The 23,017-nt window shown below is 36.4% G+C and overlaps 1 protein-coding gene across 5 annotated transcripts; it reads right to left on the bottom strand.

Moving 5' to 3' along the window:
* Window positions 1-611: 611 nt before the first annotated feature.
* On the bottom strand, window positions 612-22,626 carry LOC133673198 (transcription initiation factor TFIID subunit 1-like). 5 transcript variants are annotated; one of them, XM_062093902.1, is made up of 22 exons: window positions 22,489-22,626; window positions 21,590-21,647; window positions 21,034-21,137; window positions 19,317-19,379; window positions 19,157-19,202; window positions 17,273-17,533; window positions 16,264-16,349; window positions 15,015-15,180; window positions 13,658-14,744; window positions 12,345-12,547; window positions 11,973-12,210; window positions 10,226-10,562; window positions 9,420-9,629; window positions 9,182-9,274; window positions 8,331-8,537; window positions 6,849-7,055; window positions 5,625-6,108; window positions 4,939-5,114; window positions 4,659-4,808; window positions 3,666-3,722; window positions 2,426-3,574; window positions 612-1,739 (listed from the first exon to the last, which is right to left on the bottom strand). In XM_062093902.1, the coding sequence occupies exons 2-22, from the start codon at window positions 21,630-21,632 to the stop codon at window positions 1,392-1,394; spliced, it is 5,715 nt and encodes a 1,904-aa protein (XP_061949886.1). In that variant the 5' UTR covers window positions 21,633-21,647; window positions 22,489-22,626; the 3' UTR covers window positions 612-1,391. The 5 variants fall into 5 exon arrangements, with proteins under 5 accessions (XP_061949886.1, XP_061949888.1, XP_061949887.1 ...); XM_062093904.1 differs by having other exon boundaries at window positions 4,659-4,778; XM_062093903.1 differs by having other exon boundaries at window positions 17,285-17,533.
* Between the last annotated feature and the right edge of the window lie 391 nt (window positions 22,627-23,017).

The raw sequence follows: 23,017 nt of genomic DNA, 5'->3' as shown, positions 1-23,017 counted from the left end.
TTTTATCCAAGGTTAATTTCATATTATATTAAGGCTGTTCTTAATATATGTCATCCTTGCTGTTCCTTAATAGGTTGCCTCGTCTTCCTTATCCAATCAGCTCTATTATATTAGGCATTCCAAAGCAACTTGCTCATGCTTTGTTTTGCATTCCTTGTTAATGACGAAAATCTGCTTGGATGCGGCAAAAATGGAGGTATGGATAGCTCTCAGAAGCAAGCAAAGATCAGCGATGGATGTGTCCAAATGCCTGCACTCTGCATATACCACTCTATTTGCTCCCTTCAGCGAGATCAAGAGCTTATCAAAAGGATATAATCGTCATATTTGGTTGACGATTATATCACAATTTTTATCTAAAACATCACTACTTTAGAATTGACCTAAGTTTTAAAACAAAATTGACAAAATTGAAACATCACAGCTTATAATTCAACCGAGTTGATTTAGAAACCGTTTAAAAATACAGTCCAAACCATGTTTTTAAAAAATTTAATTTTTTTTTTAAAATTTAATATAACTTATATGTTTTAGATTGTTTAGACATACTGATATAAAAATTAATTTTAAAAAATAAATAAAATTATTAACAAATATTTTAACATGAAAAATTATTTAAAAAACAACATCTATAAACTATCACAATAATAACCCAACAAACAACCAGTCGTAGTCGCCAATTCCAAGCCTGTGGTCTAACGATTACAACATGTGTCGTTAGTAAGCAATAGTTGAGAGCAGAAGAAATATAAAATTAATCCATCGGGTCGGGTCTTGTATAGCCATCCAACCTGGGGAAAGGGGAAGGTTTACATTTTCTAGACAACTAGTACATAGGAGCTTAGCTTGCTTGTATATACCAAATCGGTAACACAAACACGAGGGCAAAATTGGGGGACTTTGTTCCCTACGAGGAGGAATATGATTATCCTCACAAAATCCACATCGAATGTCCATGTTTCGAGGAATAACACATTATTGACTCCATTTGTTAATGAAAGAAAACTGAGCAGAGATGCAGCAACATGAAATGGCCATTCCTAAGGGGAGATTTTTGCTTCTTGTACCTTTTTGCAACCGGCAAGCAGCTGCTTCCTTCAGAGAATATTCCCCCCTTTTTTTCCCACTACTGATTTTCATCGTGGATTGGAGTTAATACCTAAATTTAACAGCACAATGAGGACAAGATGTGGCAGATCTACTCAGATGTACAGGAGATATGGCTCGTTATTTTACAAGGGCATAACTGCCGTGCAAGCTTCTGTGCCCGAACTCAACTTATTTTGTTACTAACCCTTATCAACCCCAGGGAAGGAAAAAAAAAAAAATTAAAAATTGATTTTTCCACCTGGGAGTTTGGGACAAATAATGAAAGATTAGAAACCAATGATTCAAATACCAGCTTCAGCTTCAGATAAGCTATCCTGTTTCTCCATCAACAAGAAATCACATATTTCCAGAAGCTGGTCTGCAAGGGGAGGAATACCAGGGTTCCGTCCATCGTTGTACAAGTGAGCATTGTAAGCAATCTGCCACATATCATGTCTGAACTCGTTTCGGTTCTTGTATTCCATCTTCCTCGCCTTGTCCTTAATAGTTGAAAGATCCATGGGGCGTTTTATGATGTGCAAGTAGTCAGGAGCCTCCTTCTTCAGGACCGGTTTCAAGAAAAGATAGGACACTTCCAACCTATCTTTAAGAGCATCCACAATACCTTCCAAGATGTTTGCCAATCCAACCTGGACGGAAGTTGAGAAAATTCAATTAACTTAGTTCAGGTTTTCATACAAAAGCAGCGATAAGATTTTGCAGATAAAATTATAATTTCTGCAAATTGTTTTTTCAATTAAGGGATATGGCACTAAAGGTCGACTCCCAAGTCCATTTAGGTAAGAAAATTGTACTTTAGTCGTTAATACTTCCCGAGTAAATAAAAAATACTGATCAGGATAAGTTAAAAAACAAGTTGCATGATGGCCAGTGAGACAATCCAATCAGAAATATTTCAAATGAATGCGGTAGGAAAAGCCTCGCGTGTTTAAATTTTTATGCAATTCCCAGTCACCACTGAATTGAGCAACCACTGAATCAGTACACTGAAAGAGAGACTCCTCAAAACCAACCAGGACCTAAGAGGTGAACACTAAATGGTTGTTAACAAGCTTTTCAGAAATAATAGCACCGAGGAGCTCTAAACCATGACTTTTAAATTGGGGCTTTGTACCCTCTAAAATATCTCTGTGCTTCTAAAAAATGTTAAGGTGGCAATAAAAGCTAAGCTAGCACAATTTCACAAAAGACAATTTGACCAATAAAGGTCTTCCAAACCATTGCATAAAAGGAACAATGGATAATGGTAAAACAGGAAACAATATAAGCCGAGCACAAACCACATGGAAATAATAAGGTTAGAGTTGGTCAGTACCTCTCCAACTCTACGACGCTTGGTTGCCGGGGTATAATCAGCACCATAATTCCCCACATCAACAACAGGTCGCCTTTTTGCACCTCGATCTCTTTCTGGTATCCTTCTCTCATTTCTGTCTGCCCTGAAATCATCCAAGTGATCACTGATTTCAGGCTTTTTCTTCTTCTTCGTCTTCTTTTTGGCTTTTTGGCGTTCTTCCTCCTCCCAATCCCATCTAATGGTTTCTGTGTATCTTTCAATCTCAGCTAATTTTTCTCGTTCTTCTCGTTCTTCACGTGACCTCATTTCTTCTGCAAAAATCCTCCTTGCTCTATCTTCTCTCTGTCTCTCAGCAGCTCTCTGCTTCTCCTCCTCTTCCCACCATCTTCTGTCCTCCCTAGCTTTCCTCTTAGCCGACTCTCCAGAGAAACGCATGGTTTTCCCAGGCTTCTCAAAACTGGACAGTTCAACTATTTTTTTAGTTTTTCGATGCTCATAACCAGGGCTTCCATCCTGACTAACCTGGTCCAGATCAACAATCTCTTTGGGCTGTTTGATAACGATTTTCTTTTGAGTCTTTTTTCTATCTTTTTCTGCTGGTGGACGTATCACAATGGAGGGCTTATGAGGATCAACATGGTCTCTGTCCATGTATGTTGGTGGTCGTATCACAATAGAGGGCTTATGTGATTCACTTTGGCCTCTCTCGGTATCCATTGGGGGTCGTATCACAATAGATGGCTTATGTGATTCAACCTGTACGTTTTCAGGTTTCACCTTGTTGAAAATTTTTATTTTACTAACCTTAGAAGTTGCCCTACTCCCAGTGTCAATATCAGAGCTGACAGGTCGGACATTGGACGTGGTAGGTTGATTAGAAGTATCCGCAGCCCCATCAGAAGGTTTATCAGAAAATTTCTCTGTGGAACCACACTTGAACTTCACTGGAAGAGATTTTGCTAAACTAGATTTTTCACCCTCAGCAGCTTCAATTTTGGTTGAGCTTTTGGAGATCATCTTCTTCTTCTGCAACTTATGCTGGGACACATTCAAGAGATCCTGGGAAGTGGATTTTCTAGAAGACTTTTCCAAATCTATAGTTTCTGATGGTGTTTCAGGCTCCTTTCCGTACTTAGGGCAGTTTTTATTGGTCTTCATGTGTCCAAGCTGGAAAATGAAAGGTAATACAATTACAACTGAAATTCTTCTGAAGCATTGCGAAGAAAAAAAAACAAAGCTAATTTGGTAAGTTATGCACCTGTCCACAGGCTCCGCAAACAAATCTCTCTCTTGCTGATTTCTTCTCCTTGAAAATCTGGATTGTAATCAAACAAAATTAAAGGTTGTTCAGGGCCGAAAATGGAAAAACTAGAATTCAAAAGTTAAAATGGGAAGTAGTGTTTCACATGTTAAAAATCCAAGTAAATGCAGCTTTAAAATGTAGCATGATAGCTATTGAAACACTGGCTATTCTAGAACAACTACCAGTGCAAGAAATGATTACAAAGCCCAATGGCTGTCCAGAATAGAAATATAACACCTCATATAACCCAGGTTGCATCTATATCACTAAACACAACTTGGTATGAGAAGCCTCGTACATTATTATCGGTAGCAATTAGAGACATGCCACTATGACATACTTAAGCCATGAAAGGAATTTCGAGCATCTTTTTAGGGAAGGCGGAGAACTTGATTTCTTTTTTAAATTTAAACTAAACTGTTTGGAAAACTGAGTCAGAGAAGAAGCACATGTATTTGGGTTTTGTGAGTTACAGAATGCATCCTAATAACATCATTTCCTGCTTTTCTACTTAGCAGAAATTAAAGGATGAGCCTCTAGTTGGTAAGCATGTCATACCTAAATTCTTTGCTTGAGTAAGTTTCAACCAAACTGCAAATTAGTCAAAACACAAAAAATGATTATCCTATGCTTCTTTCATATCTTCTATTTCTTCTATGCTCCCATAATCACATATCTAGAGGTTGCACAGTAAGACAGCAGATTCAGTACAAATTTATGATACATGATAAGGTGTACTCAATGTGAAAGGAATTTCTTAAGTGCAACCACACAAAAAATTAGAGAGCATGTTATATCACAAAAACAAAAGATAGAATACCCATGCATTATATCTACATGCATTATATCTACCAGAATCTGTATCTTTGAATAAATGTTCCAAAAACAAAATTTCCAATAACAAAGATAAAGTTGCATATGTACTGAAGAAAAGATGAATACGCTCACATGATTAAGTCCATCTGCCATTATTACTTTTGCCTTCAGTGGAGGTGTGTTGAAGGCGCCATTCTTTTTCACTGTTTTCACCTTCTCAGACATCTTCCCCTTGATAGATAAGGTTTCAAGCTGCCACCACAAGATAGTCACTGGTGTACACTTTCACAAGCAGGAAGAAATTATCTAACCATAAGATATGACAGCAAACTGGAAGTGAATTGGCCAAGAAAAATGCAGGTTTAACAACAATGAACAATGTAGTTAAGGTTTAAGGTGGAATGTATTTTACCTCCTTCAAGTCTCTAATGTTGTTCTCTTTTGGTGCATATGATCCATTGGGTTGGGTTTTGTTCATTTTCCTACCCCAGTGAACATTGTCAACAAAATTTGGTTTCGTAGGTGTCACTAATGCATCAACACCAACATTTCTTGTTTTTTTCTTCCTTTTCTGCTCAGCCTCATCATCTGCAGCACAGCAAGTCACCACAGTCTAAGCTAAATTATAAAGTAACAATGTGCAATCTATGATTCATCTACTAAAAGTTTTCCATCTAAGTTAGCTCCTTGAGTACAAGGGTTATGCCACATTAGCAAAAACTAATCAACATTCAAACAGAAAAGCACTTGTAAATGAAGTGGAACAGAACCTAACCCTTAAATGAAATTCCACCAAACTAGAAGATTAAAGACACACACAAGTACAATGTGAAAAGAAGAAAATAAGTGCCATGATACTTATGTTTCAGTGCGTAAAGGTAGTAACAGTGATAAACCAGTGATTTTGATAAACCAAGATTAATAAGAGGCTTATGCTCCCCGATATGTGGCAGCACATAGACTGCCATGTTCTTGGCGGCAGGAAATTTTTATGCTGAGATATAACTGTTTCAGCTATCTAGAAGTCCACAGAAGTATGCAAGCAATAGTTCATCAGAAATGGCCATATGAAGTATTAAGAAAACAAACAAACCATACCATCCATAAGCAACCTGCACAGTTCAGCTGCCTCAGCAGCTTCATCTTCAAATTCCTCTTCTGCCTGAGCTTGCGATGGGCGTCTTCTCATTTTTATCCCCTTAACACCATCTCCTTTGTCATGCTTGGACTCGTAATTATTCTCGTCTCCTTCAAATTCTTCTGCATCAAGTAAGTTTTCTAGGTCTCCAGCAAAGGAATCCAGATCGCTATTTGCTTCAGAATCACTTTCAATTTCATCGCCATCCAATGCTGAAAGAGATTGAACTTGACGATCCCAAATTTCTTGGCACTTTTCTCTTGTCTGTTGATGTAGCTGAAGAAAGGACATTCGTTGGCCACGTGCATATTTGCTGATAGTTGTTGGATCAACCTTTACCCCACATGAAGCTTGTTCACTTGATAGCTTGCGTATCATGGCAATACGATGCCATCTCGTCTGTTTTGCAATCTGCTCATCAGGTACATTGAACTTCAGAAGTACCTGGAAATAAGAGAATAATCGAATCAATCATTTACATCTTTCTTGTTCATCACTATCAATTATACTCTCTTAAGGATAGGTTCAATGAATTTAAGGCTGTTATTTACTAGCCATGTTGTGTAGTTACTGGGAGTCAGTAAAATTGGAGATCACTCTGTGGTTAATGCATAAAGAAGAGGACTTTTGTTTTGGTGGCTCTGTTTAGAATGCAATAAAAAAAGATGAATAGGGACTGTCACATTGTTAACTAAATGCAAAGGGATGAGGCACAAGATTAGTGTGCCTCAGTGGTGCCACTGAAAAATCTAAAGCGAGCTTTGTAGCTGGATCTGTCTGGTAAAGTTTTTCTATTACCATGTGAGAATTTTGTTAAATGTTTGATGTCGGTAGCTTAATTAATAAATGGTTTCACCATATCAAAAAAAAGAATGTCCATGGCTTCATATGAAGCATGGTATCCCAGATATGGGATTTCAGTGGAAGAAAGAAAGAAACTTCATTATCCCTTTCTCCATGCCGTGTTCCAATGATTATCTCTACTAGATATTTAACTAAATCTACCCCAATGCTTCCCTTACTTTCAGTTCAACATGCTGTTATAATACATGTTTCAGAGACTGATGAGTTCTATGCAGTTTCCTGGATGGTTGTTTCAAGCTAATCATCTCCAAGATATGATCTATTCAGAATAATTGAGGATCAATAATTGGAAATTCCTTTGAAGAAAAAAATTAACACACCTCTCTTGCAGCCTCCATGCTCAATCTACGAAGGTCAGCATCTGTCCCAGTGACAGTGGAACCTCCTCGACCAGCACCTGCTTTTTTCTTCACTACTGCGTTTGAAATTGGTGCCTTGGGAGCAGTACGAACATAGCTAAATCCTAGGCCCCGGCCAGATGGATCACCAACACCAGTAATTTCAAGGCGCTCAATATTTTCTCTATCCTGAATGCAAAAAATTAAAATTGAGAATTAACATTGAAGAAAAAAAAAGAGTACATTTTTCTAAACAATAGCATAGCCCTGCCAAATCCTAAAATTCTGAAATAAAAAATAACCAGCAAAGAGGGGAAAAAGAAACTACTCCGGTACAGCAAGAAATAACAACTAGAGCTTTGTGAACTAGCTTAACCACTTGCAATATTACTTCAATAACATTTTGAAAAGTAAGAAAACCAATTACAACATTATCTCACAAGGAATTGCTAGATTGTCACAATACAGCAACAAAGGTGACATACTGAAATGACACAGTGCCTACCCAACTTTCTTTTCTAATTTATTTTTTTGACAAGGATTGAAAAACATCTACAGAAAGATGTCAAGGAGTTGCCAAACATTTACAGAATGACAAATAACATGCAAAATGAAGAATCTGCAAGTTATATCCCATCATCTGCATTTCTATAAGAATTTATGTACAAAAAACAACAATAATTCTTTTTCCTTAAGATTTTATGTATAAAAAATAAAAATGATTCTTTTCCTTTGCACACACTTTTGTCTTTCCTCTCAGCAAATGAGAAGTTGCTACTCCTAGAACACACCTCTAGAGCCCTTTTCCTACAAAAATGTACGACGATTCAAACATTAAACTTTTGCAACCACACTCCAGACACATAAACTAATACAAGTCATATTCAGTTTTCTCAGGGATTGGGAATAGAATATGGGTATGATTCTAGTGCCAATTCCAATTAGGATTATTCACATTCAATTTATAAAAAATTGAACGTAATTGTAATAGGGTCCTAATTCAACTAAAAAAGAGATCCATTTATTTCACTTATAATACAACTCAGTTCTTGTAGAATTGCAGTCCTTGTTACTAACAAACCAAACAGTATCAAGCAAGAAAAAGAATGAGATTTCCAATCTCTACTGAACCAAACACTATCATATAAAATTCTATCCCAAAAACAATGAAGGAACAAGGGAACAAGTTTCTCAATCAATCTTCAAGTCAATCCCAGAGAAATGACAATCTAACACATCCAAAAGAATCAATTTCTTAGTGTAGAATAGTTAAGGAAACAAAAAAGAACAACACTCTCACAATGGAAATGATATTTCTTTATATAAGCTCTTAAGAGAACAGATATTCACACATAGTGACTGGTAGCTCCATCCAAAACATGTTCAAATGCAATGCTGACCTTAAAGGGCATTAGGATCAGAGATGGCTTAAGAATGTAATAAATCAGAAAAAGAATACCTTACCTGGTTTGTACAAGCAACAAAATTGCTGCTCAGGCTCCATGGAGTTATCTGAAGTTCTCTCTCGATGTGTGACGCTGCAGCCAAAGCTATTGCTTCGTCAGGGAGCTGACTCATTGCAGTCGAAACACTAGTGGGAAGTGTTAGCCTTGTAATCCCCAAGTGTTTAAGACGATACAGACCAGCTTGCATGCTTTCATAGGCACAAACCTAAACCCAAAATGAGGGGGATAAATCGTATATTTATTTAAAAGAAAAGGGAGAAGTACATGAAGCAACAAAGCGCAGGAATTTTCAGCATACTAAGGGACCACTGGAGTACAAGATACAAGAAAATTTAGATGATCTTTGTTCCTAGGACAGAAAGCTGTATTAAACCATCAGATTTATTAGGTTCACCAATGGCTGAAGTTGAAAGTTTATGGATCCACAAGGTAGCAGTTACCAATCATTTTAGTTTAACAATTTATTCTTAAGCAAGATATGAACTGATTTTCCTATAAAAAGATTATTCTTACATAGTGGCTAGTGCTAACTATAGAACCTGCCAGTTTCTTCACTCTAACAATGCAAGTTAAAAGCAATCTCAATTACATTTAGTATGCAGGAATTTTCATCTAATAACACTAGCTAGCCAGACAATCGAGTTGCAAATAAAATGAAATGCAATTTCCAAAACAAGCTTACAGATTACAACATCTTTGCAATAATACAGCCTTTCAGAAAGTACAAAAATCTGATTAACAGTGAACTCAAATCAAACCAATCCATGGCTATCAAAACTCATAGCCATAATAGAATCATAAAGGATGAGGAAAAATTAAAGAGAATTAGAAATGAATTCTGAAACTCACATTCTCTGGTAAGACCATCTTTTTCAATTCCTCTTCAGATGGAATGATAAAATCACGCTTCTTTGCCCAAAACAAGTGTCCATTTGCATCCTTCTGTATGTTGAATGTCCGTGTAAAGCAAAATACAGGGGACATTGAAAGATTCATTTTTCAAAGTGCAAATCCAACAATCATCACACTTATTATTTACTAACGTCTACAAATCTAATGTAAAATATTATAAAGCAAGATATCATACCCGCAAAATTGTGCACTCCTTGAGCTTCTTCCGCAAGATGGTCTCCGAAATGTTTGGAAAATGAGCGGACAGCTCATCTGCACGGATCCAAGGAAGCATCCCACGCTTCTCAGCAGCTCGGAACTCACGATAAAGATACAGTAATAGCCTATTTATGATATATGCCTGAAGATTCTTAGAAGCAGGAGTTAATACCTCCATAAGGGGTTCCTGCAAAGACAGATCAATGAATCCAAATTTGTTTGATAACACTTGCACCAAATAATTATTAATTCTCCTATTTCTATATTGAAACATCACAATGTTTTAACTTCTAATGGTGGAATAGAAAAAAGACTCCCGGGGTGTATGGTATGGGGAGTGTTGGAGAAGAACTTCTTGTCTGAGCCAAACTATCACATTATGTAATGTTAATCAAAGCTCTATCATTAATGTCCAAACTCCTATCCTCTTCCTTTCCCAACTACACAATTTTTTTCCCTATTATGGCGCTCCTTTGAAGTGACCACTTTTAAAGGAAAAAAAACCACATCCTGATCTAGTAAAAATAAAAACCTAATGCGCGCAACCTGGCCCGAACACCCACGTTAAATTAAAAAAAATAAAATGAAAACCTAGTGTGTGGAGCAATGTTAGGTAGTCATTACATGAAGGAAAATAGAAATAACTCTTAGGTGTTCCAACATGTAGCACGAATCACTAATCACAACAAACCTTTAAGAAGAAAATGAATCTAGTAGAGATTCGAGGATGGAGTCTAATTCAAGGTAACCTGCGAGAAAGCATGAAAAAAAGCTAAATCAAACCTGTTGTCCAACGACAGCAACTCTGTCAATGCGTCTAATAGAAAGCTTTCCTTTTGCAGAACGAACCAACAAATAGTCAGTAGGAGGCACCTTGTGGGGAAATAATGGTGCTTTATACATGTTTGTTTCAAGAGATGATTGTCTGCAACCAGCTTTTATGTCTCCAAGGAAAGGGGATTTGTCAGTCTGCTCTAGTATCACAACGTTCCCCAAGCTGCTTTTTTCATTGCGCAATGAGATACCGGTTTGATCACTGGGGCTCAACTTCTGATAGTAAGTGCGGAGATTGGCACCCATACCAACATTGCTTAATGACAAAGGTCTTTCCTCACAATACCTGCAGTTAGAAAGTAAATGAACCCCTGTAAAAATACCATCATCATACTCATGCAAGCATGAGGGAAAACTTAAGAAAATAAAACACCATGAGAAAAGAAACACCACGGTTTAGATGAATTTAATCCTGAAGTTTAGATGAATTTAATCCTGAAGCAATTATATTTATCAATGTTAAGAATATAATATGATGCAACAAAAGTGTTTCTACATGCTCACAAACTTAATATGAGAAACATCTGTTGAGAATAGGGATGACAATTTAACCCGACCCGAACCTAATGGATATCCACCTGAACCAACCTGATTTGGTAGGGGGTTTTGGATAGTCACCTTACCCAATGAGTAATGGACAAGGTTTGGACATTGCCAAACCCAACTCGAGATATATACATTAGTGTCATGTACATATATGTGTAGAACATTTATATTTTTTGAATATAATATAATGTATATGTAGACCAATATTGACATAATACTGTATAACTTTTACAGTTCTGCCACTTAATATATGCATATATACCCCATATATATATTACTCATTTAACATCCTCACTTACTATGTGATGTCCATGACACTTTAGTAAAGAAAGCATACGCAGAAGATGTTTTAGAACTCACATGCTGAAGGCAGTTGTAGAAAATTTGGTTTGGAAGGAGGATCACACAAGATTTTGCTAGAATGATGGTCATTTTTAAAATAAGATAACATGGAAAAAAAAAAAGAACAAAGAAAAGTGAGACCTTGGAATTACAAAAAATATCAAGTGAAGATACATAAAAACACATAAATGGTAAGAGGGAAGAAATGAAAGAGAAAATAGAACATAAAGGAAAACAGGTAACAGAGCCATACAAGAATCTAAGCAAGGGTAGCAAATCAATGGTCGAATTAGGGAATTCCTCATTTTACTAGGACAATGATGCATTGACAAGTTTACTGCACATAAAAAGCAAGCTTTCTGATATTAAATTTTCAAATTAAATTAACGATAAACAAACTAGCTAATTCAGATAAGCATCTCAGGAATATCTATGTGCTAATAACAAAAACTTTGCATTTAAATTTGCTTCTGTTGGTTCCAAAATATATGTGTGAACAGAAGGCCACAGTAAGAAAATGAAGAGAAGAATACAAGGGAATAAAAATGGGATTAATTGGAGCATGCAAATCTCTTTATGCCAATTTGAGCATGTTTCAAGTATGTAAATAAGCGAATTTTCTATGAGCATGAAAACAGCTTTCTAAATACCTTCAAGGGAGATTTGATGCAGACAAATCCTTATAAAGAACTAAACAGGTATATCTCCATAGTTCTATGCCTAGGAGGTATAAGACAGGAGAATGCAGGACATAGGAGTGGGACAAGGAAAGACAGAGTGAGAAAAGAAAGATTTTTCTGTCACTTACTCCATTAGAAAAACATGACCATCTTTCACAGAAAGGTCGGATTTCTTCTTAAATGCCCCTGGAGGGCGCAGAGACTTGTTCTCACCCGGAATCTTTTGTGCCCTAGGCCACAAGTGAATTTTTGTTCGAACTAGATGAAGCAAGGAGTTTGGCTGAACATTATGAGCAGAAAGAGATTTATGGTCTTCAAGCTCCTTCCCCAAATAAAATAACTTCACAGTTTCTGATGGCTTGAAATCTATAAAAACAATATTTTCAAGTAAGCTCTTGTTCTTCTTAAATGATTTAGAAATAACAAAATGTAAATGTGGATTAACAACACAAGCAATTAAAATAAACTGGATATATTACAAGCATAAGAGTAATTACAACCTAGCTTCTTTGAAGCTTTTGCTTTGACAGATGAGATATTTTCCTCAGCATCCACATGTACCTTACTTCCTTTGCCTCCTAAGCTCTTTAAAATAATTTTCATTGGTCCAGAAGTAGGTAGCTTCCCTCGTTCTTTGACAGCCACCTCATGGTCATGAGGATACCATAAAGCTTTTGGTCGATGAAAATTAGCTAGATCTTTACTGCAAAAGGAGTATATGAGAAAATGACATATTGTTGATATTCAAAAGGAGTATTTAGAAAATCCAGGACATAATGTTGCTAGGTAAAATCAACACCATGAACCCAAATTTTAATAAACAAGGAAAATGACATATATGAGAAACAATACAGCTTGCTGAAAAGAGAACAAGAAAAATGGAACCCCATATTTATGCAGATGATTTGTAAGTCATAATTAAAGGACCACAATAATAGAGAAATTCCTTATCCAAAAAAATAAATAGAGAAATACCATCATCCATTATACTATTGATAAAAGGTGCACGGAGCCTTAAGGCAATTAGGCTTCCTCTTGCCTAAGGTGCCTAGTGCTACTGTATGAGCTTGCCTCATAAACAAAAGATCCCAATCTAGCAAGAACATATATTTCAAATAAAGGAAAACAAACAGGCAAAGAATCACCAAGCTTTATCAAACAAAAGGTTTCTAATCAAAATATCAATTTCAATGTCACATATGTATATGATCAATAAGAAAATCCATGTCAATATACAAATGCCGTGCTATTACAGCACCCTTTTCTGGTAAGTAACATAGGACTCATATTGAGTATCTCAAACAAAAAATTCACGATTGATTTCTAACCATCATCAAAATTTACTACTTAATCATCATTATCATCCATGTTCATCATTAAATATGTAACTTAAGATTCTGGTCTTTTCTCCTTTTACCCTGACAAAATACTCCCTTCAGGTCAATGAAGTACATCACTTTTACTCCGTAAGATATTTTTCCCCTTCGGCAATTCTATCCCTCACTATGACTTTCAATAGGCTATCTCAAATTTAAATATTGCTGTAAAATGTGAATTAAACAAAGGCTTTAAAATGCCAAATTGTAGAAATCAAATATAACTTATCAAAGGAGAAACCCAGCACAATCTAAACTTCTTAATAGTTGAAGAATAACTGTCACTAAGACCCTGGGAGTTGGAGAACCTAAATTCAAATCCCCTATTTTCAAACCGTCAAAAAGAACTGAAGAATAATCATTTATCATTTTAAGAATAGGCCCGGATATGAAACAGCATAAAGAAGACTGCTACGAGGTAGGCCACTAAATCTTACTTGCTCAACTTCAACTTCATTGTCTGAAGTTTTATTGCAGGTGCAGAGTGATGAATTTTAATGCCATAAGCAGTTCGTTTGTTAGAATTTGATTGCAATCGCTGAGAATTTTTCCTGTTCATGTAGAACTTGTCATTAGCAATGTTGAATTGCCAACCAGATCGATTTCCACAGCCTAGTAGCTCATGAGAAACCTTTTGCTTTAGGGGTCGAGTTATAATCATTGCCCCTGCATGAAGTTGAAGATGCTTACTATCCCTGTGATCCAAAATTTCAAAGAGCATCTGCTCATCTTGAAGATCAAGAATCAGCTTAGGCTTTATGTTAGCTTCACATGGTTCCCATATTATATCATCTAACCAAGATCCTTCCATCAAGTCTCTATTTTGCAATGTGAGCTTGCTGAAACGCCTTAGAGCATCACTTTTGTGAAGCTCCACAGCATTATTCTCTCCTCTATCATTAACATGATTAGAGCTATCCTCTTCCAGGCGAGATTCCAATCTCAAAAGTTGTGGATGGCATCTGCTTTCTGATAATGGAAGATTTCCAGGTTCTGAATAATCTCTTGAGCCAAAGGACTCCAAGAGAACATAAGACCTGTTCCAAAAACAGCTATCAAGGTTCTCGTTTAACTCCACTGGGAGCTCTGAATGAAGATTTGGTGGACTAGTCACTTGTTCAGTTTCTATAACAAATGAAGATCCCAATTCAGGTCCAGAGGGATCACAACTCTCCACAGAATTGTCACTGATAACTGGGGAATTGTCCCAGAGAATTCTCTCTTCCCAATCGTGCTGATCAAGTGGGTTGAATTTTGAATCCAATGGAGACTTCCATACCACATCCTTGTTCAATGGTTCAGCACTAAGATAAGAGTTCCTTCTTTGTTCCTCAATTTGAACAGACATTTGAATAGCTCCATGCATAGATCCAAATCTTGCTAACTCTGAGGCATCTTCGCTGAAGATTGAGATGTCATGTTGATTTACATGCAAATGTGATGGAAGCATTTGACCAGAGTCCTTTAAAAACGCCTCTTCATCCTCTTCAACAATATCAGAAACATCCAAAGATGTATACTTCTCTGAAAAATGAATTAAACAACAACATTAAAACAGGAATCAAGCAAAAAGCAACAATAAGAAGGACGCACAGAATTAACAGAAAATCCTTCCACATTATTAAAGAACAAAACCGAGAAACTAGACATTAAAAAGAAGAAGTGAAAAGATGAGCATACAATGCAAATTACACAGGTCCTAAAAGTTACCGTGAAATTGCTAGAACAAGTAAAATGATAATGAGAATGGAAACATTAAGCCTGAAAGAAAATATCTAAAGCAAGAGAGCGTACCTTTCAAAATGGAATATCTATGATCTCTTTTTTCTCCTTTCTTCAAGGGTTCATGAATAGAAAATATTTCGGAGAACCGTAAGATCTCCATCCCATCTTCTATACACAAAATAGGAAGCGGAGTGTGACCTTTATCTAGAGACCCCTTGACAGTATCAGTTTCCTCCTGCATCATCGTAAAAGACATCAATTAGAGTCAGAAAAACAACAAAACTTCTGCAAAAAACATGATAGTGGATTATTCAACATCTTGGGTGAAAGATGGTGAACATTTACAGCTTGCCATATTTTATCAACCTTTACAGAGAAAACAATGGTATATCTTTGATTAACAGACAATTAAGATTTATCAGGTTAGCATTTCAGAAGTGTAAGCAGCAAATTAACCACCAAGATAGAAGCATAAATGCATTTTTCCTCTCTGTTCCTTTTTCTTTCTTCCTTTCCTCAAAAAGAGCAGGATGTGATTATTTGCTATTAGAGTTGCACCATGGAGGATGTTGAGTTTTTTTTACAAGGATGGCAGAATTCTTGACAGTAGCCTTTCTGGGTTTAGGAAAGAAGAAATGTTCTAATACTTTGATAAAATATGTTGTTTTTGCAACTATCTGATTTTTCTGGATGGAAAGAATTGCTAAAATATTTCAAGGAACACTCCCCATCAAGAAAGTAATCGTGGAACAAGATACTCTCCCAAGGTAACTCTAACAACACCAGAAAATAGCGGGATAGCACAAACAAGAGGCAAACTGAGAGCAAACTAAGAGGTTGTCCAGACCCAAATCTTACAAACTGCGGGAACTGGGAAAGGAAGACATTACTTTCAAGTGCAAACTCAATCCAAGATCTTGCATCCTCGTGATCCAATGCTTCAGGGGCTATTAGGGAGCTTCCCTTGCTGATACTCAACACTCAACAGAAATGAAGCATTTATTTATTTATTTTGAGCTTTGTCCATTTCCAGAGAATTGGCAGTTTGGCACGCAGTGAATACCAGGAGAGGTATTTAATAACTTGCTGGCACTCATCTATATTGACATCATAATCTAACAAGCACAAATGTTTTTCCAATCTCACAGTATGTGTTCATCTTTCAAACATTTACATAGTCAGTGATTTGTTGAAAGTGGATCATACGGTAATCCAAACATTTGCTGACCAGAACATCATGCAACAGCCTTTAGAATGCAAATGCTACACAGAACACCTACAGAAAAATTGAAGAATAAGGAGGACATGGTAAACTAACCTCATGAATATCTACGAATTCAACATCAGAACTTTCAAAACCCACGGAGACAAGTTCTCCGGAAACTACTCCAACATCTTGCTGACCTGAAAAGGAGATTCTAAAACTATATAATCTTGCTTACACAGTTCAGAAATTTGGAAAGCTTGTGTGTGTGGGGGGGGGGGGTATTGATTGTAAAAAACCAAAGAATTATCCACAACCAAGGAAGACAACCACAAATAGAAATAAAATATTTGAGAAAAAATATTAATAAGAGAACGAACCAAAAAAATAATCTGTGAAGTTCATAGTCAGCTAATTTATAACTTGTCTCAGAAAAAAGTTTCAGAAATTCCTTAATGCGATAATGTCGATTAAGCAAAGTCTCAGAGACAATACAGTCACTCTGGAAAGTTCAAATTTGGTGAAAAGCTTGGGAAAAACTCATTACGTTCAATTGTACACTGCAAAAACTCCTGTGTGGATGATGCAATTTGGATTACTTTGTGTACAAACTCATTGAGCTATCTGGGAATACAGAACAGAGAGTGGGGAAAACACAATCAATATGACTGCTGAAATCTCACATAGAAAATCCATCCAAATAGCTGATACTGAATTTGTACATCATATGGTTCCCCACAATATGGGTGTAATCAAAAAACATTTGCAGGCTATAGAGCGAATAAAGAAAAAAGGATAGGGGGATGAAAAATATCTGTTTTGTGAAACGGAGCTACCAAGTTCTGATCTGACCAGTAGCCAAGTTGAGTAACACCAAACAGTCAAATTTTCTGAACTCCAATCTTTTAAAATTAAGAGAATATAATAACAGGTTTCAATATGAAAGTTTGAGAGGGGTAAAGGAAATAATCTATCTGAACCACTAAATCACAGAATAGGTCATTAATAAATAAAACCTTGAAAGATGACAGCAGTGGCCCTCAATATCTTAAATGGAAAATGATTACACGAAGAAAAAATTGATGAGGAATTGTCTATTATAAAAAAAAACAAAATGAATCACCTAAGAGTGAACCTGATAGAGAAGCTGTTTGAACTTCAAGTTTTTTATCCGAAACCACAGGTTCCTTTTCAAGTTCCTCTTTCACACCTTCATCATAATCTTCATCATCAGATATGGGAGGCTGCAACGTGGATTCAGACAACATATAATCCTTTTTTGACAACAAATAGTCCTCCTCACTAACAGCTTGAATCTCAGGCCCCTCGTACTGTTCATCAAAATCTTCATAATCAACTGCATCTTCTGCCTTTGCATCATAATCTAGCAGCAGAAATACAGAGTAAACACATAATCAGAAGGTTTAATGAGATAAGGCACAGGATAAACAGCCAGTTACATAAAGCTAAACCTCAGAAAGCATTAGTATAATGATGTGGAATCTACATATTTTGACACACATAAATGCAAGAAAATTTATGCATGGATGCATTGCATATGTACATATGCAGAAAAGTTCAACCAGTAAGTTTCAACCTTTACCCCACACACCAAAAAAAAAGTTTCAACAAGCAAGCCACTGGACACCATCAAGATATGCATCAAAATAAAAACAAGGCAAAATCACAAGTACAATGTTCCTTGCAGCATAAAAAAACATAGCCAGAGGAACAGTTGGAAATTTCTGACATGACTTGAACTTAACAAAAAATATTAGAAAAGATGTGACCCTGTTCCCTGTTCAGAAATATATTCATTAGTGAGTATTTTCAACAAAACCAGCATATTTAACTATAACCTTTCCATTTGGCTTGACCAGACACGTGACTGAAAAACCAGAATATCTATTCACATTGACTTCTACTAGATGTGCTGGAAAAATGTAAGTTGTTAAGTTCTCTTAATCACATATTCAAGATTCTTCCAATTTCCGATAAAAAATGGTACTGAAAATAGGAGTAGAGACTTCAGTTACTAGAATAATGATAAGTGTCTAAACAGTTTTCCCATTCTGAAAATTTAGTTTCAATCTAATAATTGATAAGTTCCAGTCTTTCTCTTTGAAAGAACATCAAGCACAACTTAAATTGAGTAAGTGCTCTTTATTTCTTCTTTTGTTTAAATGTTTCTTCAATAAATTCTGTTTGAAATAATGTCAAGACGCGGACAGGCATCACTTTCTGCAATGGCATGCGACTATTCTCATTTTGAATGCATTAAGTAATTGGGATAACATAATTTATGAAGAACTATGTTTCCCCAATTCCACAATATATTTTTTAAAGAACAAATCTGGGCTTGGCCACTGCAGAAAAATGTTGTCAGATCAGATAGTTTCCTTGCATCCCTATGGTATCATGCTTTGGGTGGTTTTAGGGTGTTTCTTAAGAGTTCTACGGGAATATGGGTCTTCATTATTCAGATTTCTGTTTCATTGATGTCTTTCCTAGGAGGTTGCATGTGCATTGCTACATACTTTCATTGACTTATAAAACATATATCTTTCAGAATTTTCATGACAGCATCTTCTTTTGCGATTTCCTAAGTCTCATTATTATTATTATTATTATTATTATTATTCAATAAGTTAAAGATACCCTAAAAGGTTATTGCTTTTTCATGCAAATCCAAGCATTGGTCTGGCAAAATGTGTGCATCAACACTTGAGAATACCAAATACGTTCCTTAAAAGTAAGTTATCTTTTCAATAGAACCGTCATTATAAGACATAGCCCTATGATCAAATTAGAAAGCTTCCCAAGTACTTGACATACAAAATTGAAATCAAATACAAGAGTTCACAACCTTGTATACCAGTAAATGTGAGTCAAGATAAGTAAAAAACAGCAGAGAGAGAGAAAGAGAGGTTAATTAGTTAAAGAACCAAAGATACTAACACAACATCAAAAACTGCATGACATAGTTTTCCTTGGCAGACAACATCACCTTGTTCTGCAGCGTCAGTGGATGTTTGGGGTGATTTCACTGACAACTGAAATTAGAATAGCTTAAGATTAGTGTCAAGCCAAAAAAAAAAGGAAGGAAGAAATCTGCCCAAGCATCACAGGAATTGAAAGCTAAAACACATGATAGAAATTTTCCATACATCAATTTCTGTCAATGACGAACCCAACTTGTCAGCTAGTGCGGCTAGATGCTCCTTTGCATCCTGAAGATATGTAGTTTAGAAACATACGTGAGAATCTCAAACCGGACACTTACCATACTAACAAATGGGAACGCTTCTTATTAAAAGTAAAAGAAGAACGTATGATAAATATAGCAAGCCCACAACTCAATTGCACAATAAGATTAGAAAATAGAAGTTGCTGCAAAACAAAGATGTTGCATGCCTGTACATCATGATTCTACCCAGTGTTTTAAAACCCGGACCGGCCCGGCAGGTCGACCCGGGACCCGGCCGACCCGGGCCTGGGACCGGTCCGGGTGGAGGCTAAAACCCGCTTGGGAATTGGCCCGGGGAAACCCGGTCGACCTGCCGGGTCGACCCGGGACCCGGTCCACCCGGTCAAACTCGAGTGAGACCCGGTCAATTTTTTTCCTGCTGCTACCTCTTCTCTTCCTTCGACCTCCGCGTCCCGGCCTATTGCACCTGCTGCCTAAGGAGCAAAACCCGAGTTGGAGGAGTTCCATTGAAATTCACACTCTTCACCTTCTTCTCACTAGCATTCACTATAACCCCAGCTCTCCTATCAGTCTTCTTCGCCATCAATGGCGTCATCATCGCCATCTCCCGTTTCCCTTGCTCCTGTTTCCCCAATCCTTGCCCTTCCTTCCACCCTATCTTCGCCATCATCCTCTGCGCTGCAATCATTTGTCCACCAGCACCAACTCCCAACCCTACCGTCCCTGACATCCCAATACTAAACCCATCCCCATTCCTGGGTGGCGAAGAACTCCTCGGAACACCTCCACTCATGGCAGCACGCCTTCTCCACGCTTCCTCCCCAGAAATATTCACATCCCTGTCCCTGTCCCTATCCTTCTCCCTCTCCCTCTCCCTCTCCTCCTCCTCCTCTTGCCTCCTCCTCTCAATCTCCCTCAACCTCTCCGCTTCCATCGCCTTCCTTTTTTTCTCCCTCCTATAATCTTCATAATCATTCGGCCTGGCCGGATCATACTCCTCAACAACCACCGAATTCACCCCTACCAGTTCCGGTTGCGGAGCCACCTCATTGGGTAGCACAGTCGCCGCCGCCACGAACGGAGAAACCATAGTTTTGGAAGCAGAGATTTGGGGTTTTTTAAAATAGTTAGTGGTGATGTGAGCAGAAGAAATTAATGTGTTGATTTAATAAAAGTGACTGTGCCACTGTGGTGTTAATTTTGTTGCATGTTTTTTTTTTGGGTTGACCCGGGTACCTGTGACTCGATCACTTGACCGGGTCAATGACCGGGTCGGGTTTCAAAACTATGATTCTACCAATTTCTATCACATGCCTGAACATAATATTTAAATATGAAAACCGTTTCACTCAATGTCATCTCCCAGAGTACCAAGCCATGACAAATGACCATTACCAAGCCAGTGAAGTTTAGTTTATTCTCCATCTTAGAATTCATAAAAAAGTATTAGTTCTTCATTTCACTGGCCTAAGCCTCATATGTTTTTTTATCATTCCCTGCCTCAAATAAATAATACTGCCTTCACTCAATATCAGTTTTAAGAGGAAGAAGAGGAAGCCAACTATCACTTGCATGTGCATTAATTTATGTATCAACACGTGCATATTATTGATACCTTTTACTTGAGTTAATATAAGAAATAAAAGATTACACTTAAGAAAGACAAATAAGCTCACCTCATCAAGGTAATCGGCATCAAGATCACCAGAATTATCAACATTCCCAAACATAAAACCCAAAAACTGGTTACCCCCGACTTCATCATATTCCTCGTCATCATCTGTCCATAAGTCATCCATACATTAGAAACGATGATCACAAGGGAGTTAAAAAAAACACGAAGAACGAAAACGAAAAGGAACTAATTTTGAATGTGTTTAAGACACACATCCTTTTTTTTTAACAAAACCAGTTTGATAATCTCAGTTTGTGTTTCACAAGGTTGTCTAACTATAGGAACAAAACCAACTTAAACTACAGCCTTTAAGAACAGAGACTAAAGATTGCAATTAAACACACTGTCCATACACTGTGACCATCATGATTCTACCTATATCTATCACATGTCTGAGTACAAAACAACAAGGCTATTCATCACCCTTGACAAAGATGACACAACTATAGAAAACCTTCAAAATCCGCAATTATACACAATTCTACCAATAATTATTATACCAATAAGCATAAAACAATCAAATTACAAAATGTCATGACGTTAAATAACCAACTTACCATCACCGGAAGCACTTCCCGACTCATAGCCACCTCCACCCATGTTTTAAAGGCAGTTCTGCCAAGAATCATGAAAATGTAAATTTCAATTTTTAGCTATTAAACTAAAAAAAAAATCAGTTATTTAATAAAATGTTTTTATTTCATTTGAAAAATCCATGTGGAAAACAGAAAGTATATGGCAACAAATTTTAAAAAAAAGAGCTAAAATAATGCCAAAGAAATTGAAAAAAGAACTTATAAAAGCAAAGATAAAACCAAAACCTAACAAAAACCAATAAAACACTAAAAAAAAACAAAAATAATCACGAAAAAAAAGAACAACATCATCAAAAAAATTCGAAAATGGGAGCCAGAATTAGCTACAAAACACAAAAATTAAGAGAAAATCATAAAATCACACCAAAAATACTTAAAAATACTTAAAATTCGTTGAAATAACGAATAATGACCGCACTGGAATTCTCCCATGAAATAAATAAATGTTCTCTAAAACTTTCAATTTCCAATTGATAAAGAAACTCTTGTAAGTAACCTAAAATCAAACCCTAACACAAACCTATAAAATACGGCGGGAAGTAAGAACAGCCAAAATTCGAAAAAGAAACCACAAAATATCTCGAAAAAAGAACAAATTGAAGATAAATTTACAAAATTAAGCCAAAAATACTAATATAGAAAATTAAATTCGTTGGAATAATTAGTACTAACCAACCGTACTTAGATTCTTGCATGAAGAAAATACAATTATATTTTAAAACATAATATTATAGTTAAATTTAAAAGGAAAACAAAGAGACAAAATCAGCGATTTGAATTTGGAAGTAAGGAAGGAAGGAAGAAATGATATAAGAAAGGAGCTGAAATAAGAAATTGGAGTGGTTGGATTGAGATGATACCTGGTAATTTAAGAGGATTGATTCATATCCTGGTGGTGAACAACGATCATCTCCGACCGAGATAGCGACGACGGAGTGGATTTTGCATTCAACGACGAACTGAGAGGTTTTCTGCTTTTGCGTTTCTTTCTTTATTAAAAGAAAGCAATTGAGTGTTGGGGACAGGAGTCGGGCCGCGTTTCGGAGATGGGTGGAATTGGGCCTAGACTTTTTGGATTCGTGGAATACAATCCAAGCCCATAGAAAAATAAACGTTTTTTTTCATGGTTATGGAACCCGGTCTGCCCAAGAACGAGGTCAAAAATTAATTAAGAATGGATTTAATCTAAAATAATATTATTTTAATTTTTTATAAAAATATTAAATTAATTTTTTAAAAATAAAATAATAAAAAACAAACTAAAATTTAACTAAATTAATTAGATATGGATTAACTTTTTAAGGCAATTGAATCAATTTTTTTAAAAAAATTCAACATAGGCTAAGAGCCAAGTTGGATAAGTTTTAGGTTGGTCTATTTTGAATTTAG

The sequence above is a fragment of the Populus nigra genome, chromosome 14 (assembly GCF_951802175.1).
Source record: "Populus nigra chromosome 14, ddPopNigr1.1, whole genome shotgun sequence".
Lineage (NCBI taxonomy): Eukaryota > Viridiplantae > Streptophyta > Magnoliopsida > Malpighiales > Salicaceae > Populus > Populus nigra.
This window is presented reverse-complemented; position numbering and strand designations above follow the sequence as displayed.